General features: G+C 32.1%; 1 protein-coding gene across 2 annotated transcripts in view; it reads right to left on the bottom strand.

Moving 5' to 3' along the window:
- Window positions 1–1,398: 1,398 nt before the first annotated feature.
- LOC129908862 (dorsal-ventral patterning protein Sog) overlaps window positions 1,399–18,028 on the bottom strand; it is a 47,918-nt gene continuing 31,288 nt past the window's right edge. For both annotated transcript variants that reach the window (XM_055985667.1, XM_055985668.1), the window contains exons 3-7: window positions 15,044–15,150; window positions 11,941–12,073; window positions 4,606–4,671; window positions 2,209–4,490; window positions 1,399–2,139 (exon numbers count right to left, since the gene is read on the bottom strand). In XM_055985667.1, coding sequence (XP_055841642.1) covers window positions 1,918–2,139; window positions 2,209–4,490; window positions 4,606–4,671; window positions 11,941–12,073; window positions 15,044–15,150 — 2,810 coding nt within the window. In that variant the 3' untranslated portion in view covers window positions 1,399–1,917. The remainder of the gene's footprint in view (window positions 2,140–2,208; window positions 4,491–4,605; window positions 4,672–11,940; window positions 12,074–15,043; window positions 15,151–18,028) is intronic.

Below are 18,028 nucleotides of genomic sequence, written 5' to 3'. Positions count from 1 at the left end.
AGTGAAATTTTTGTATTTTGTAATCAATGCAACGTTTACAATAGATGAAAGTTTTCTGGCTGAGTGTTGACGTTCTGTATTATTCTTTCAAGGATGATGTTAAAGAAGTCTCATGACAACGCGTCGCCTGGTGTAAAACCTCTTTTTTCACATCGAATGTATCGATGAGGTCTTTGCCGATCCTGACGGAGCAGCTCATACTTTTCTTTTCTACTTTTCGTTTATTTTTCTTTTTTTTTTATCAGAATCAGTTAGTCAACAGAATCAGTTACTCAACAAAAGAACTAAACCAAGGGTCGAACTACGGCATACATTCGTTAACGTATGGTTGCTATGTGTCCTTATCTTTTTCTACTGATTAAATAGAGAGATCAATAATCAAAACGTTAACGTATGATCGTAATCGTGTGCGGTGATTCGACCCCAGTATCTAAAGCAAGTTAAAATATTTGAGATCCAATGTTTATCCAACAAAATGAAACAAAATTAAATCGATTTGTGTATTAAGCTTTTTGTATATTTTATGTTATTTCAAAATAATCACATTTACATTGTTTTTTCATTTTATTTATTTTTTTTTTCATTTTTATTTTGCAAATTTTGAAATAGTCTATTTATTTTATTTTTTTGTTGTTGTTGTGGTTAATTAGATTTAATAAAGCTCCATCGTTATTCTTAAACTCTATGCCGAAATAATACAAATAATGGTTATCAAATATAATATTCATTATTAAAAATAATAATAATAATAATAAAAACTAAACAAAAATAAAAATAAAATAAAATTAAAAAAAAAAATAATAAACAAAATTAAAATATCATAATAAAACTAACATTAAATCTAAAGTTTTAAAAAATCAGTTTGTTGTTGTGTGTATTATTTTTTTTTTCATTTCTTTTGTTTTTTTTTTTAATTATAAATAAATAATAATTTTTTTTTCTATAATACAAAATACACTTACTAAAAGCTAAGAAATATATATTCATTGTCAGTTAGGTTTTGTTTTAAATGTTTTGTTTTGTTGTTATTATAATTATATTGATTTGCGGGTATATATATATATTTTTTTATTTTTTAAATAAATTCACCTTTTTCAAAAAATAAGTTTTCTTGAAAAAAATAAAAAAAAAAAAACAAACAAACAGTTCCATTAAAATATTCATTTGGTTGACTGACTCAGCCATGACTACATACGAAAATTATGTATTCAAGTTAAATACAAAACTTGTTATAATAACATTTTTTTTTTGTTATTTGATATTTCAATGAAAAAAAGCAATTTCAAAATTTTGTAAATTTTTTTTTAAATAAAAAAAAAAATACTTTCAAAATATGCTTCTTGATGTTTTGTTGGGTGAATTGTATGTTCGCGCGCCTTTGTCCTGCAAACTCTCTTCTTTCTAATTTTTTTTTTTTTTGTTTTTGAAAATCTCTCATAAATCTTTTTTTTTTTATATACATGGTCCTATGTATCTTTTTATGAATTTTTTTTATTTAAGTAGTATAAACAGTACAAAAAAAAATTCATATGAAAATCAAAAGCCTTTTGTACTCCCCCTCCCCCCCAGTCGACGCTGGTGTTTCCATGTGGGATTTTTTGTTTTGTTTTTAATGAAAGTTTTTTTTTCTTCAATTTTGACCTACAAATAATGGATTTATTTGCTTTGGGAAAAGATTTTTCTTTTGGAATTCATATATGTGATTCTACGGAAACCTCCCCTCTGCAATTATCCCTTCTAAGGTCCTTTTGAAATAAATTAAATGTTTAACTCATGTAGTTAACTGTATCAATGTGTGTATGTGTGTGCGTATTTTGCGTGCGACTATAGTGGTGCATTATATGTATAAATATATAATTAAGTGTTTTCGAATATAGATTAATATATATTTTAAACATTAAATGAGCCTATGGTTCTTCAGCTTCGACTCGCAACAGGCGCTTTAGTTGCTGATCCTGTTGCTGCTTTTTCTTCCCTATCCCTGTGCGTCCTTCTGTGTTGTTGATGTCTCCGTGATCGTCGGCATTGTGATGAACAACATTCGTCATTATCAGTCGTTCCGAATGGTTTTCTTTTCGACGACACTCGGTTGTTGCATGCTGCCCGTGTGCATCTCCTTTGACAGGATACATATGAATCCTTGAAAAAAAAAAAGAAAAATTATTAGATTTTGTTTAAAAAATTCAAGGTTTTTTTTAATTAACTTACCTTGCAACGACATTTGATGCATTTCTGTTCACCATATGACACTACAACTGGATGCCATTCCTGACCATTCTCATGCAGTGAAGCTCCAACTTTGCATCCTCCATTTGATAGAATTTCCTCGGTTGATTTTATCGCAGCACGTGGTGATGCCTGATCCTGTAGTATATTTGGATTGATTGGTCCTGACTTGTCACCATGTTGTGTTGTCTTTCCTTCAGGGCAAACCTTGCAACAGGCCTTTTTGTTTGGTCGATATGCTAGTTTTTCGGGACATGTCAATGCTGGGCAAGCCATTCGGGGGCAACGAATTTCCAGAGTCAACGGATCACACGTACAAGTTGCACAAGTGTCAAAACCATTTGGTGGCAAATATGGATGCCATGTTGCACCTGCCAAATGAAACTGATCCCCTAACCGACAACCACGTTCAGCTGAATTGTTTGTTTGCAAAACTATATTCGGCGAAATACACGTAGGACAACATTCACCATCACGTAAAATCAAATCCTCACCCTGGCGGCATTTCAGAGTCGGACATTTTATAGCATCGCATGTAACACGTCCATGCTGGCAAGCACACATTGTGCATAGTTCCTGTGAGCTTCGCCATTGTTCAGCTTCATCGTAGAAACGTCCCGAATGATAACATTTTGTATCCGTTTCCGGTATAATTGGTCCATTGTGATCGCCCGGAACAATAACACTCGGCACATTGTTATCAGTGTACGAGGGGAAACAATGACTTGGCACCTTGGTTGATTTAAGTTTGCCGCGCAGCAGGAGCTCCTGTCGTTCTTTTGAATAAATTTCCAAATAACACACACTTGTTTCTAATTTTATGAGCTCATTTGCTGCCATACCTAGCACATAACCTTCCATATACGGGCCACTGAATTCTTCCAACATCTTTCGGGTAATGGGTGCGCCAATTGCCTCAATTGGTTTCTCTTCCAGGTAGATTTGGAATTCCTGTTGATTACTGAAATATCCATTAACAGTGACTTCATAGTGTAAATTGCAATCATTATCAATGGCAATCCATGCCATTCCCATGAGATGAGCTGGACTTGATGTATCTTGTCGTTTCAGCAGAATTGGTTCGGCTGAGTCACGAGCATCGGCAACGGGACGTGGTATTAAACGACCACGAATTAGATTTGCATCACTTTCAATTGCAATGTTGACTCCCAAATCGCCACCATATAGAGATTCAATTATTTTGGGACTGATCTTGTCAATGGTTCCAATGGCTTGATCGAAGTTGAATGATTGTGTCAGATCCTCAAGAACGGTCTTCCTTTTGCCAATATCTTCAATCAAACTGATTTCTGGTCGTTCCTTGGCATTAAGGTGATCGGTAAGAATATTGTATGCCATGGTTCCATCTGTGTTCATGTATACCCATGCGAGTCCACTTGCTTTAGCCTTAGATTCATAACTGTGTGGTGCCAAAAGTGTCTGGAAGAGCTCGCATGTTGCACGAGTCACAATTTGGCCCTGTATCTTTAAATTTGGATTCTTTTTCGATTCAATGATGAGAACAAGTTTACCTCGGCTGAGTAAACGAAGATTTTGTATAGAAATTGGTGATGAAATCTCCAATACATTGACTTCAGCAGATGGCTTGCGTACTTTCTGTACTTCATCCAATATAATCTCTTTACGTTCGGATGATTCAATACGAATACTAACCGGTGCATCGACATATTCCTCGGGACTAAATACCCCATTGAAGACCAGTGTCAAGTGAACGGATGACGCAACTCCACTGCTTGTGGAAACAATTGCTGTACCACCTGCTCCAGCCATTTGATCTGATTTAGTTCCTGGCGCCGGTTCCATCAATGTACTAAATAGCTCCGTTTGAAGTGCCGTATACTTGGCAACTTTTCCTGCTAATGCCAGTTCGGCTTGGTATTTGCTGCCCCATAGCAGTACCACATGCAAACGTTCGTCGCGCAACAAACGCTTATAGTCACGCGGTACACGACGCCAAACGCCACAAATCTTTCCAGTCGTGTTCTGATAAACACTCAACGGTCCGTTTAATGGTGTCGTTAGATTATGCTCCTCGAGTATGGTACCAGAATCATCTACAAATTGAATGGCACGAGGTCTGGTTATTTTGTTCGAAACATAAAATGAATAGTAAAGATTTTTTTTGTGGAACAAAAATCGTCCAGTGGCAACAACATTTTGTGGATTGTGTGTTGAGTACATGGCTTTCATTTCTTCGCCTTTCAAAAAATATGATGTCCTTCCAGTTAATAGGGCTGCAAAATCTATATAAAAAAGAAAAAGAAAAGATACAAGAGGGGATATTTTGTTAGAATCTATAAAATACACAATGGGAATAGTATAGTAGGTTTTTTTTTTTTTTTTTTCTTAAATACTTACGTTTCATGTTGCGCTCCTCCTCCTCATTATTCACCGGCATTGGGACATCTAAGGCTATTTCCGGATCTGAAAAAATAACAAACAAAATAATGCATAAAAATTAAGGAGATATTCAAAAAGGAATGTGAATGAAAAGAATAAAATGTGTGGACTACACACAACAACGTGTAGGACCTTATACAAAAAAAAAAAAAAAAAAAAAAAAAACAGTCACACAAAAGCACCGCATGATGCATAGGTATAAAGGTAACATAAAATACTTTGTACGGCTTTGGTTTCTTAATGAAAATTCTAGGAAATTCCGTCTCAAAACGACAAAATCCGATCGACATCAATGGACATAATCACGAAATTGAATAGTATCTTAAATTTAACGCTTTATAATTTTTTTTTTTTTTGTTCGTTATTTCCATTCTGTTTTTTGTTTTTAATCCAAAAGGTCTTAGGAAATTTTTGTTTAAGAGTTGCCGTTTGACAATTTATGAAAAGATAATCACGTTAAGGAATTTTGAAAGTGGATAAGGAATTCTAAGAGGAAACCTAAATCATCGTTGTAGGTGAATTTTGGACCTTGAGATTTGAGCACAATTAAGACCCTAGTCACAATTATTAACAACTGCAAAGACTTGTAATTTCGTCTTAGTGTACATGAGTTTTAAACTAAGAAGCTATAGGATTAATCTGGTATAAATTGTGAAATTCTGTTGTTTAAGACCTCCAAACATTTGTTGAGAATTTTTGTTTAAATTTTTTATTATCTAGGTATTAACTATAGAAGTTTGAAGATTTCTCTCGTTTTTGAACTAAATATGATCAAAAAAATTTGTAAGACCCTAAGTCTAATTGTTTTTAAACAACTGCAAAGATTTCTTTTATAAGTCTTAAATTATTAGGGTGAAGAATGTGCATTTTAAGACCCCCAGAACTAATCAAACGGATTGCAAAATTGTGTTTTTTGTTTAAGACCTCCAAATCTTTCAAGCGCAAACGATTTATTTTTAGATACAAATCGGCGGGGAGTGTTAAAGTTGGAGATTTTCCTATTGACCTCCTGTGAAACTGTATTTTAAACTGAAACTTAAAAGTATAAGAGGTCTTTGAATCCTAACTACATGGTAACCTTTTAACAATTTTTTTTTAAGAAGAGAAAAGAAAAACGCCAAAGGGATCGGTCTCGTGTGTATGCCGGCCAAACGACCGACCAACAAACCGGCCAGTTTGAACCAGACCGATTACTCTGAAATGAACAAAAGCTATGGAATGTTATTGCTAAAAAGATCTTATTGAACCTTTGACGTTTCACACCAAAACCAAACCCGCCTGCATGCATTCATACATATATGTATATAAATATGTAGTTAGCTATGCTATGGGTATCCTTTTAACAACACACTAACTAATCTGACTGAATGGGACGTGGTGAATCAATATACAACATCTCATATACGACCAACCGATCGACTCGGACATGGCACAATTCTACGGCGCTAAAATCTGAAAATTACTTGCCATTAAATGAAGCAAACCCATATACACCTCGAGGTCATTTCGACGGAACGATGAATGGATGGATAAATAAGGTTTAGTATGGGCAGGGCATTATGGCATGAGTCTTAACTGACTGCTGCTTCAGCGACTCTTGTTGCTTTCTTATAGCCAGTCCTCTTTCTCTCTCAACCTTAAACTATAGCTATACGTTGGTATGGTATAGTTTGGGGGACGGCGACAAGCTAAACGGGACAAGCAGCGCGCGGGGACAACCGGCAAATCGGCTTATGCCTTAAAATGTGAGAGGTTTCAAAATCATCGATTGCTAGAAATATTATAAATTCTGCAAGAGCAATGCGAATGTGCATATAACGAAGAGCCAATGACGCCCATCGCCAGTATAAAACCTTCACACCAAAGAAAGCCATGGGCATCCGCGTAAAAGGCTTTGCGGATCGGGATCGGGACAGTGCCAGTGCCAGCAGAAGGCCTGACTGCTTGCCCGCCATAGTTTTCAGATGAAAAACGATGATTATATGTGCCGCTCTGTATACCGAGGAGGCTCTATACCTGACTGACTGACTGTGTGTGCGGATGGAGATGGAGCTGATGGTGGAGCAGGCAGCCAATAAAAAAAAAATAAAAAAAAATAAAAAAATACTCCACACAAGGGGCTTCGTCGGTCGTCGGCTTAGTAGGGAAGATTGAGAATTATTTTGTGGTGTTATAATGAAGGGCGACAAATCTGACACCTTGTATACCTATGGTAGGTTTTTTATCTGTTTTTGATTCCTCTCCACCTAGCTCGAAGGACCATACCGGTCGCTAATACGGCTATGGTGTTGATTGTGGATTGTGTAGAACTGGTGCCTGGTGTATAGCTGCTGCTGATGATGATGATGGCGATGGTGGTGGTGGTGGCAGCGCAGATCTTATCTCCTGATCTCCGTATTTTTTTTTTCTGTCTTTTTGGTGTTCATTTTTTTGTGTAATGTGCCGACGACTACGACGACGGGCGAAGACGCTATCCCGTCTTTGGTTCCCATTTTATTTTTATGGATTTGGAATTCCATCGTTTTTTTTTTTATATGTATGTTTTTAGTGTTGTAGTTAGGTTTTGGGTTGGCCGACCGTTCTTTTTTCCTTTCTTCATAAAAAGAAAAAAAAAAAAAAACAACAACCATCGGGAGGAGCGAGAGGAGTTGGCGACCGGCCGCATCGTTGGTGCGGTGGCAACGGAGGAGATGAATGAATAAAGTGAGTGTTTCTTTCTTCTTTTCAAGAAGATAAATGAGATCGGAAGACGACGAAGTGTGGAGAATTTGAATCAGGAGGTTGGAATGCGTTTGTGGCTTTTTGGTGTGTGTATAGAAACGTTGAGTTGAGAGTGTTGCTCGTAGGTCACATCCAGGCCGACAGAATTTTTCAACTCAACCTTTTGTGCTGTGACCATATCGAGACATTTTTTTTTTGTAGTTGGGTATAACCTAGAGTGTGTAAAGCCTTTTGATTGTAAAAGATAAAGGAATTCTTTGGAATTTCAATAATTATCAAATAATCATCAGAATAAGGTTAAATTCCAATTCCCACTTGATGTTTAATCTGTTATCATAGTTATCGGACATTATTTAAATATCTAGGGTTACCATGTATTCAAAATAAAAAAAAAAAACAAAGAAAGGAAGCTATATGAATTCGACAAGTTTTTCGCAATTACAAAAAAACGAAATACGAATTCCGAAAATATCCCAATTCAAATGAAATACAGTAAACAAACAGAACCAAAATACCGTTGTTTCATATTGCATTCAGCCTTAGAGATAGCTGTCAAAATTAGAAAGAGGAAACGGAAAGACATTTTCTTAAAATTCCTTTAAACTTCAAACAAAAATTTTAGTCAAACAGCACTTCGATAGTTTCAAATGTAAAAAATTTTGTTTGATTTGATTATTTTTTTACGAAATTTTTGAAACTTTGACATGTTCAATTGGCATCTCTAACCTATAGGTATATATGACAAGGGAAATATGTGCTGATTTCACATGCGGTTAGATCTAGTTTGGTTCTGTTAGATTACTTTTTTGGCAGCATGTTGCCAGGAAATAATTGAGAACTCAGTTCTATGTGTTGGTTCTGTTTGTTAACTATTTACTGAAATAACTGACATAATCTGTTATAAAACAGAGCACTCAAATGGGTGGATTGAAATTGACTGAGAAAACTCTGTCTTTCATCACAATTTAAATGGTTTCAAATGCCAATATTAACTGAGTGATATTTCAATCATATTCTTAGTTCTGTTTGCTTACTGTATAAAAAACTGATATAAACTGTTATCAAACAAAGTTTTCTATAAAATGATGCCTCGTTAACTGTTCATTCCTTGAACTTAAATGATTTGACACATCATAGGTATTTCAATTACATATTCCGAGGTTGAGTCGCCCTAAATTTTGCAAAAACCATAAAGTATAACTACCGTTATACAAGTCAACTTTCATAAGTGTTACACAGTTCTGACATAAATTAAAACAAAGGTGACAGATGAGGGCTCGCTACACCCAAAGTAGGATTTACTCTGGAATTAAAATATAAAATACAAATACTTTGGCCGTTGTTGCATCGTTGGTTGTTGTTCGTCGCACGCCATCACCCGTTTTATGGAATCGCGAATATAAACCTATGTATTATTTAACTTTGCACCGTGCAGAGTGCGCTCAAGAAGCGTTTTGAAATGCATGCTCTGGAACTGAAATGGTCGGACGATCGACCCGTGAGCTAAGTTAAAATTTATTAATAAAAGATGATAATGATGATGAAGATGACGATAACATCAAATGAGTTTGGGCATTGACGATGTCGACAAAGGTAAAACCACTTGGCCAATTCAGGCGAAAGGAGCTACGCTATACGCACATTTTTGTTAACTAGCTATGATGATGATGATGATGATCGAACTTGTTTAATCTTTTTTTTTTTATTTTATTTAAAAAAAAATTTTACCTACTATTATGGAAACGAGTTGTTCATAAAAAGTGAAAATTGCACGCAGAGCGCACTGGGCTTCACAGAGTAATCATACATCGGATTCGTCGTCGATATATATCGGGGAGATGGGGCTTTGGAGCCTGGCCTGATGTACAAAGAGTAGTCAGTTTTGTCGTCGAGAGTGGTCAGCGCAGAGAGTGGTCGAGGATGGCGACGTTGTTGGTCATTATTTTGTCAAACCATATCTAGAGTACCTACCTATATGTGAGTGAGTGTTTATTTTTTTTTTTTTTTTTTTAATTTTTTTTATTTTTCTTACACAAAATCTACTTATTTGGCATGGTTGAAAATAGGTAGGTTTACAGTCAGGCAGGCGACTACGACGAGCAAGGCTTATGGCAGGCGCATTCTCTCTGTTGCATTGTAGGTTTAATGTAGTGAATCGGGAGGAGATAGCACTACTGGGACCTGGACTGGACATAGTGGTAGGTACTGGTTTCTTTTTGGGCATATGCAAGGTTTTTTTTGTAATTTTTTGTCTCCTATATACTATACACTTATGTGCCTCCCTACCTACACAAGATATTTAATTCCGTTTAGATAAGTAATAGTACAAATATTTTTGGTCTTACATTTATATAAGTTAGTATATGTATGGTCTTATGGTAATATAGAATCATGAAGCACGCTTATATCAGGACAGACGTTTGAATTTTTGTTCTTCTTTTTTTTTATTTTTTGCTGTCGTGCATCTTCATCTTTTAAAGGAATCATCCAAGTCTCAACTTCAACTTCTGGAATTTAGCCATTTCCATAAAAATTCTACATAGTTAGATCTATGTCTAGTCTATACTTTGTTTAGTATTGGCTTGAAGTGAGGTCTTAAGTTTAATTTGGTCATTAGAAAATGTATTTGTAATAAAAAAGAGAGTTATTTGTGGAAGACACCGCATTCATTAGCGGAAAAAAGGAGCATATTGATAATAGGAATAGCAGATTGAAAATAGGATCGTTTTTGCGAATTCGTTTTTTGTCAAATCTAAAGGATTCCATAAATGGTTCCTCTATCCTCTATTTAGTTGCTCGGAAAGATTTGTTCTTGAAGAAAAAAAATAGCAAAAAAGTGCGAAGAAAAAACAGTCCCCTGAGGCACTCCAAATTTTTACCTTAAATCCTGTTTAGAAATGACCAGAGGGATGGGATTAGTACGTTTTCTCAAAAGTTGATTTAAAACATTTTTATCTTTTAATTTATTCAAAAATGAATTTATTTATTTTCAACCTAATTTTGCAAAAATAAATACATACGAAAAAAAAAAGTAAAAGTCAAAACAAATGTCACGACCGATGATGTAAAATCAGTCAAATTAAATCAACCGACAAAAATAAATAAACACATGTATTCAACAGCAGGACGGCAGGCTGGCAGGCGTCCAGAATAAGACCGCCTTAAGTTAAAAATTCTTCCCATCATCGTATCGGAAAGATATCACAAAACGAGCGATATGGTACAGCAAAAAAAAAGCAAAAGCAAAAAAAAAACGTAATGAGTGAATATATCATTTCCTAATAGGTGTCGCATATTTATAAATCTCATCCAGTTTTTTTTTTATTCTTCATTTTCATTTTAACTTAAATTTTAATTTGGAATTTAATTTGTGTGATGTCCTTCGCACAGATATCCAAAAATAAGTATCGACTGTCTTTCAAAATTATCTTTTTTATAAATTCTTTTTTTTTTTTTTGTTAATTTTAATGACAACAACCAAATGTATATAAGAGTGTATGTATAAAATTTTTGAAAGTAGGTTCTTTATTTTTTTACATCAATCAACCTATTATATTGCTTATCATTGTGTATGACTTATGTGAAAAATATTTTTATAAAAAAAAATTTAAATGTCTACAATGTTGTTTGTAGTAGGTAGGTACATTTATTTTTGACTCAAAATTATTTTTATTTTTTTTATTTCTTTGATTTACGACAGACCAATGTCTGTGATATTTGAAATTTTAAAAAGTCTTTGGAAACTGTAGTGAAAACGCACAAGCTTTGATGATTAAGACAAAGTTTTTTTTTTGTTCTTTTTTGAATACTTTTAAAAACTTTGCCAATAGAAGATAGAGAAGAAGGGGGTGGGTAACTTTCAACCCTGTCCATGATTATCGGTTTTTTGTTGTTTTTGTTTAGAAAAAAATATAATTTATATGAAATTATTTTTGTTTCATTGCTTTTTTATTTGGTTTTAACCCAATAAAATAAATTATTTGAAATTATACTTTTGAAATATGAATTAAATTTATTAATTTGTTTTTAGATTATTTAAAACAAGAATATGTGTTTATTTTTTGTTGGGAAGTTTTATGTCTTTTATGGTCTAAGAAAAAAAATTTGCGTTGAGTTCCTAAACGAATTATATTTTAAAATAACAGCCTTGGAACTTAAGCTAGAGTAAACTGTGAAATAAGTTCTTAGCCAATTTTATAAAATTTAAGAAATATGTATGCAATCTCAGCAATCTGAACATGTCTGAAAATGTCGGTCAAATAAAACTAGAGTCGTTCATTTGCTTACTCAGAATAAATTCTACATTTTGACAACCTCGTGTTCATGTTCCTGAAAATGCAAATATTTGTATTTCTCTTTTATTGTACTAGAAGAAATAAACAATCTCAGTAATCTGAACATGTCTGAAATGTTTTGTCAAATCTCTATTTTGAAATAGTAGTGTTCATATTCCTGAAAATGGTAATATTTGTATTTCTATATTATTAGACCTCTGTAAAATGCGTTCATTTGTGTGACATGTTTATATCCTTATTCCTATAAGTAAAAAAAAAAATTCTAAAAAGTACTCACCAATGGATTCTCCTGGACATGTTTTGCAACATTTGCCTGGTAGTAAAATTGGATCATCACAATTTGCCGGTGGACATTCATTTTTGATATTTCGACATTGTACTCGAGCGACAATCCGACGCTTCTTCGGAACCTGAAACAAACAAACAAAAAAATCATAAAAATATCAAATTATATGCAAAATCAAAAAAAAAAAAGCAGAAAATATATTCAAAGTTTATTTCTATTGCTGTTCATTTTTATTATAATTCGTATAAAATATTCAAAATCACGGCAAAAGATATAAGATACTAATATTTTGCAGCAAACTCGCAGACATAGCATTTAATATGTATTTTTTTTTTTATTATTTTTTATTTTTTTTTTTATTTCTTATACGCTCGTTAATTTAAAGTATATTTTTTTTCTGCCTGCCTCTACGCGAGTTACCGGCGCCAGTGTAATCATATCATTTATCGTAGGTTTGATATTTCAATATAGCGCGCCTTTGAGAGTAAATTTTTTTTTGCTAGTTTAATTTTTTGTTTTGCTTAATTTTTTGTCTAAAAAAAGTCAGACGTGACGATGAATGAATATTTTTTTTATACCTACATATATTTACATATATGTATGTGTAGTTGTAGTTATGAACAAGTTATATGAAGTGTTAGTTGTGGAATTATGGCCCACACGTCAGTCGACCGACAGACGTCCGACGACTAACGATATCAATTTGTCTAAAATAATTCGAATATTTTGTATAATATATGCGCTGGTATTATACATAGTTGGTATAGGTACAAGTATGTTGAACATGTTGATAGATTTTGATTATATTTTTTTTTTTTTTTGTGTGCTAATATACAAACATTTATGTGGCACATATCATTTAAAAAAAAAAAAACATATTCAAGTATAGATAGGTATTTAGTTCTAAAAATACATTTATTAGTTTTATTTTGCGGTTTATCATGTTTTTTTGTTTTGTTTTGAAGAGAGGAGAATTTATTCAGGTGTTTAATTTTGTAGTTTGTTAAAATGTTTTGACATTTCACAGGAGTTCTGGCAAATTATAGCAAAAAAACTGGTTAGTGATCCGATTTTCATTTTCTGTACATTTTGTACAAACTTCCTGTGGAATCTAAAACCGAACTTATTCATCTGTTGTGAATTCGATAATATTTCCAATTTATCCCTAATCATCTTCTATTCTCTTGGACTTCACGTAAACCTGTTTACGGTTAGTTATTTTTTTTGCAGGAATCTGAACACGCCTTGTATTCCAATCTTTGCGTCAAAATTAAAGATCCGTTGGCAAACAAATGAACTTACAACTTCAAATCAAACATGATTAATATTCACCCAAATTGTAATCAAATAGTTTTGAGTTCTGTTCGTTTAATTTATAGAACTGCAATTTCCCTAAATTTTGATTTAAGATGATTTTGATATAATAGAGTGAGAATTAATACATCCGTCAAATTTGACATTAAATTAATAAAATCATTATAGTCAAATTGGATGTGTCAATATGCGAAATGCCATATTGACAACTGCCAACAAAACAAATTTGTGTATTGTATTAAATTTATTATCCTCTGACATAAACAAAATTCCTAAGATAAATCTTCTATGTTGTATGAAACCAGAATCTTTTTAATTTAATATTATTTCTAAAATAAAAAATATCTAAAATGTGTTTGGGCGGATATTACCAAACGAAACAGAAGTTCAAATAAAAAATTTCGGCAAAATTTCTTGAAAAACTTCAATTCAATTAAATATACAATAACACATCACAAAAAAAAAATATACTACAAATGGTCAAAAGAAATTACAATTAAGTCATTTTGACTTTATCCAATTAGGAGGAGGTCGATGAGTAACGCATCATAATTCAAAAGATTCACAATCTAGATTAAATTGAAATGTGACACGCATACTAAATAAAATAAAATACATAACTCTGTTGGCTCTACTACGATGAAGGCAAACGAAACAAACAGGCTTCGGTGGCTTCATAATTGATAGTTTTGCCGACGAAATATTTATAACTTTAATGTGCCATCTGTGTTTCATTTGATTGTATGTTTGTGTTTGTGTTTGTTTTTTTTTTTTTTTTTTTTTTTTCAAACAAACACCAATAAACACTAAACAAAGTTAAATTTTGCAAAAGCATCATTTAAGGTATTGTTGGGAAGGAAATATACTCCTTTGATGAAGTTTATTGTTATTATTTTTAACAATACTAAAAATAAATCTAGATTGAACTCGTTTTTAACCTTAATTTAATTACTCCCTAAAAACACTAAAAAAACAGGTGTTTGTAGGGTTGCGTCTATGTCTTGAAAAAAATCAAATAAAGACCGATAATTTATTTTTTATTTGAGCTATAACTGCTCCCTCAATAAAAACCAAATAAAACTAAAAATAAATTTATATCGTGAAGTTTTCAAAATGAAAGACATCAAAATGTAGTAGATTTGAAACAAAATTGATATATAAATTTAGTTTTCTATAAAAATTCTTTAAAATTCTATCTACTCCAGCTGAATTAGTCATCATTTTGAGGAACATAATTTAGTTTTGATATTTAAATTTTCTGTTTTTGTTTTTATTTTTATTTAAAATTTATTTTGGCACGCTTATTATTAGCATCAGTTTTTATGAAGAAAAAAATATAGGTATATACATATACATTTTTGACGTTTTTAGTATGGCTAATCTACTTGCGCTTGCGGATTATGAGCTGTCACTTCAAAAGTCAATTTTAAATCCAAGTTTCAAATAAATATAAAATATTACTCAGATGAATCGGCAAGTAAAGCATTTCAACACGCAGTAAACTTTCAATGCAAATGGCGTTCTTTTATATATTTTTTCTTTTTGTTTTTGTTTCATTCTAATTTATTATGTCTGCGAATTTATTTTTTCCGAATTTTTATGATAATAATAAATTTATGAATTTCATTTCATCATTTTTTTTTATTTGAGTTTTTTGCTTTTGTTTTTCTAGTGACGCCAATAATGAAATGAGATATTAAAACATAAATAACATGAATGAAGGTAATAAAAAAATATATTAAAAAAAAAAAGAAAACTTAAATAAATATTAAACACTTACCGCTACGCATTCGCATTTAATGCAGTACATAACTCCAAAAGGTGGACCCAAATCCGCCCACCATGTTGAACCCAGCTCGTGTAAAGTTTTTCCAAATTGACATTCAGCTGTAAGAGAAAAAAAAAGAAAAAATTGATTAGTTTTTAATTAATTAAAAAACTTGTGCATATTTTTCGACTTCGAAATTCGAAAATCAAATGGGTACCTACTACTAAAAAAAATAACAAGTCCGCTCGAGTTCTTGCTGCTTAGAAATCTGAATGTATCCACTTCAATATGACAAGTTATTTATTTTTTGGAAAAGAATTGCTTGTCAACTGATATAATACCAGACCTAGTTTTACTTTTTTATTTTTTGATAAAAATCAAGTAATTTGGTCATTGAACTTATTCACTATACGCGAGTACCTCTACTTACATCACAACTTGTATGATCAATATTCTAATAATATTTATCAGTCTACATGTTATTATTCAAGAGCACAACAAAAAAAAAAAACTGAACACAAAAAACAACTTTTATTACACTTAAAAATAGGTGGCGCCAGTAAATCAATTCAATTGTTTTATAAAACAGAACAAAAAAAAAAAATTAAAACAACCTAAAAAGAACAATCATTTCAATTGACTACACTTTAACGATATTGAACATTGAACAATTGATGGATTTGAAGAAATGAAAAAAAAAAAAAAACAATAAATAATCAAACAAGCGAAAATTGTATCATTTTTAATTGAATTATCTGCAGCAAAGGCTTGGAGATATACATTTGCATTATTATTATTATTTTTTTTTTCTTATTTAAGTTCATTTTAATCGATATCCATTCAACCAGAAAATATATTGTTTGGACTTATAAGTCTTTTATAGACATTGCTAAAAATTGAGGTATTGTCCGTTAAATGAAATTCAGAGAAAAAATATTATATAACAAGATAAGTATGTTTGAATTTATAGATTGCATTTAGTTGGCTAGACCAAATTTCCTTTTTAAAATATAAAAGAAACCATCAAATACAAATATATTCCTGAATGGATTTGATTTCCAGACGAATTCATGCTGATAAATCAAATTAACTATGGAACTGTGACGTTGTCAATTTGGAATTAGGTCCTCATCCGAAAAAACTGCGCAATTTCGTGATCAATTTCGCAATTTCGAAATCATCTCAACCAAATCGCAAATGAAATTTTATAACCTAATATTTTTTGGAAAAAGTAGACAAACAGAACTAAAAATAAGTTTTCTCAAAATATGGTTGCCTTGCAATTGTGAACTGTCAAACAAAGTTGTGTTCAATGGGAGTTAGACCAATACATTGAACAAGCTTAACTAAATAAAGATGAAAGATGGTCTTCCTCAACATATAAAAGAAGATAGAATTATTATGCGACACTTATCATTGAATTGTATTTTCAGCGATAAGAGCTGCAAACCAGCCAAGTGTAACCTGTGCTTAATGGGTGCGTTCAGTACTCTACAAATACAATGTCTATCTAGGACACACATTTACGGTAATCCGAGATAATGATAATGTTTTTGAACACACCCAATAAATTCAAAATAAACAATAATTCACAATAATTAACATTTTAAATAAAATAAACCAAAACACCCTCTATGTACATAAACTAAGTATGTTGATATGTAAATTCAAGCTAAAAAAAATAATCTCAAAACCACCTTTTGACTTCAATCACTCAATCCGTCATCCTAACACGTACACCGTGCGCTGCTTTGATAAGTCATGTAGTTGTTATAAATACCTATATAGATGTAGTAAAATAGTAAGCACGGTCGGTGACCTGAATAACTCGGAGATTATTTATATAATTTTTTTTTTTTGTTTTGTTTTAATTAACAAGTACTCTTTGTCTATAATATTCAAAACCAAAACAAAATAAAAACAAACATATAACAAAAACAAAACAACACTCTACACAGAAGAAAAAAAAAACTCTCTCTTTACGAGTAAAAACAAATAAAAATGCAACAAAATGTGGGTGTGAAAAAAATAATAATAATAATCTCTGGCGCCATTCATATAGTACAAAATCATTTCGCAATATAAATGTACATATACATATAATCAAAATGAAATGCAAAGAACTCAAAACATTCACTTCATTCACGTCGAAATCAATTCACAATGAGTGGTGTATAAAGTGTAGTGTTGTAGTACGTACAAATAAATCTATACGTATCAATTCAATTTATTCACGTTTGATGTTTTGATGGGAAATGAGGTATTTTACTTCCCACCTCATCCATTAAAAACTAATTGAAAAATCAGTTTGTATTTTTATTAAGTTTGCTAGCTTTTTTTGCTTGTGAATAAATAGTAAAGACTCGGACTATTCTATATGCCCCTCCGTAAGTTGTGCCGCTCTCACCATACCTATTCGTATAATTGCTGATAGAGTTGGCTCTGATTGCTGGTCGGGGTCGCTGCTATGGTGCCAATAAAGCGCCGAACGTACTTCACAAATTCAAATACGTCGCTCACTGGTGCTCTTAATTGAGTACAACAATTGTGAACATTCAATGGATTTGTTTATTTTAATTTGTTTTCTGTTTATTTTTTGTTCAATTGTCAAATATTTGGAACGTTTAATGAAAAGTGCATCCACATTTGGGCACACCTTATTAGGCTAGGCCGCCAACTGCTGTCGCCGCCGACGTAGTCGTCGACGTCTACGTTGTATTACCACTTTTGAATAAAGCCAAATACAGTTACAGGTATAACAGGTGTAATCATATCATTCGGCTTTTTTTAGGATTCCTTTAAAGGCCCCAAAAAAGCTTTGACTTCGTTAAAGAAACATTAAAAGTATAAAATTAAAAAAAAAATAATTAAGATGCTATCAGAAAGTTGGCATAAACACAAGTTCGTATATTCGCGATAAACAAATAAATTTCTGGCGCCATAAAAGCACGCAGACACGTATATGTAAGTTGTAGGTACTTTTTTTCGCGTATAATT

The sequence above is a fragment of the Episyrphus balteatus genome, chromosome 2 (genome assembly GCF_945859705.1).
Source record: "Episyrphus balteatus chromosome 2, idEpiBalt1.1, whole genome shotgun sequence".
NCBI classification, from domain to species: domain Eukaryota; kingdom Metazoa; phylum Arthropoda; class Insecta; order Diptera; family Syrphidae; genus Episyrphus; species Episyrphus balteatus.
This window is presented reverse-complemented; position numbering and strand designations above follow the sequence as displayed.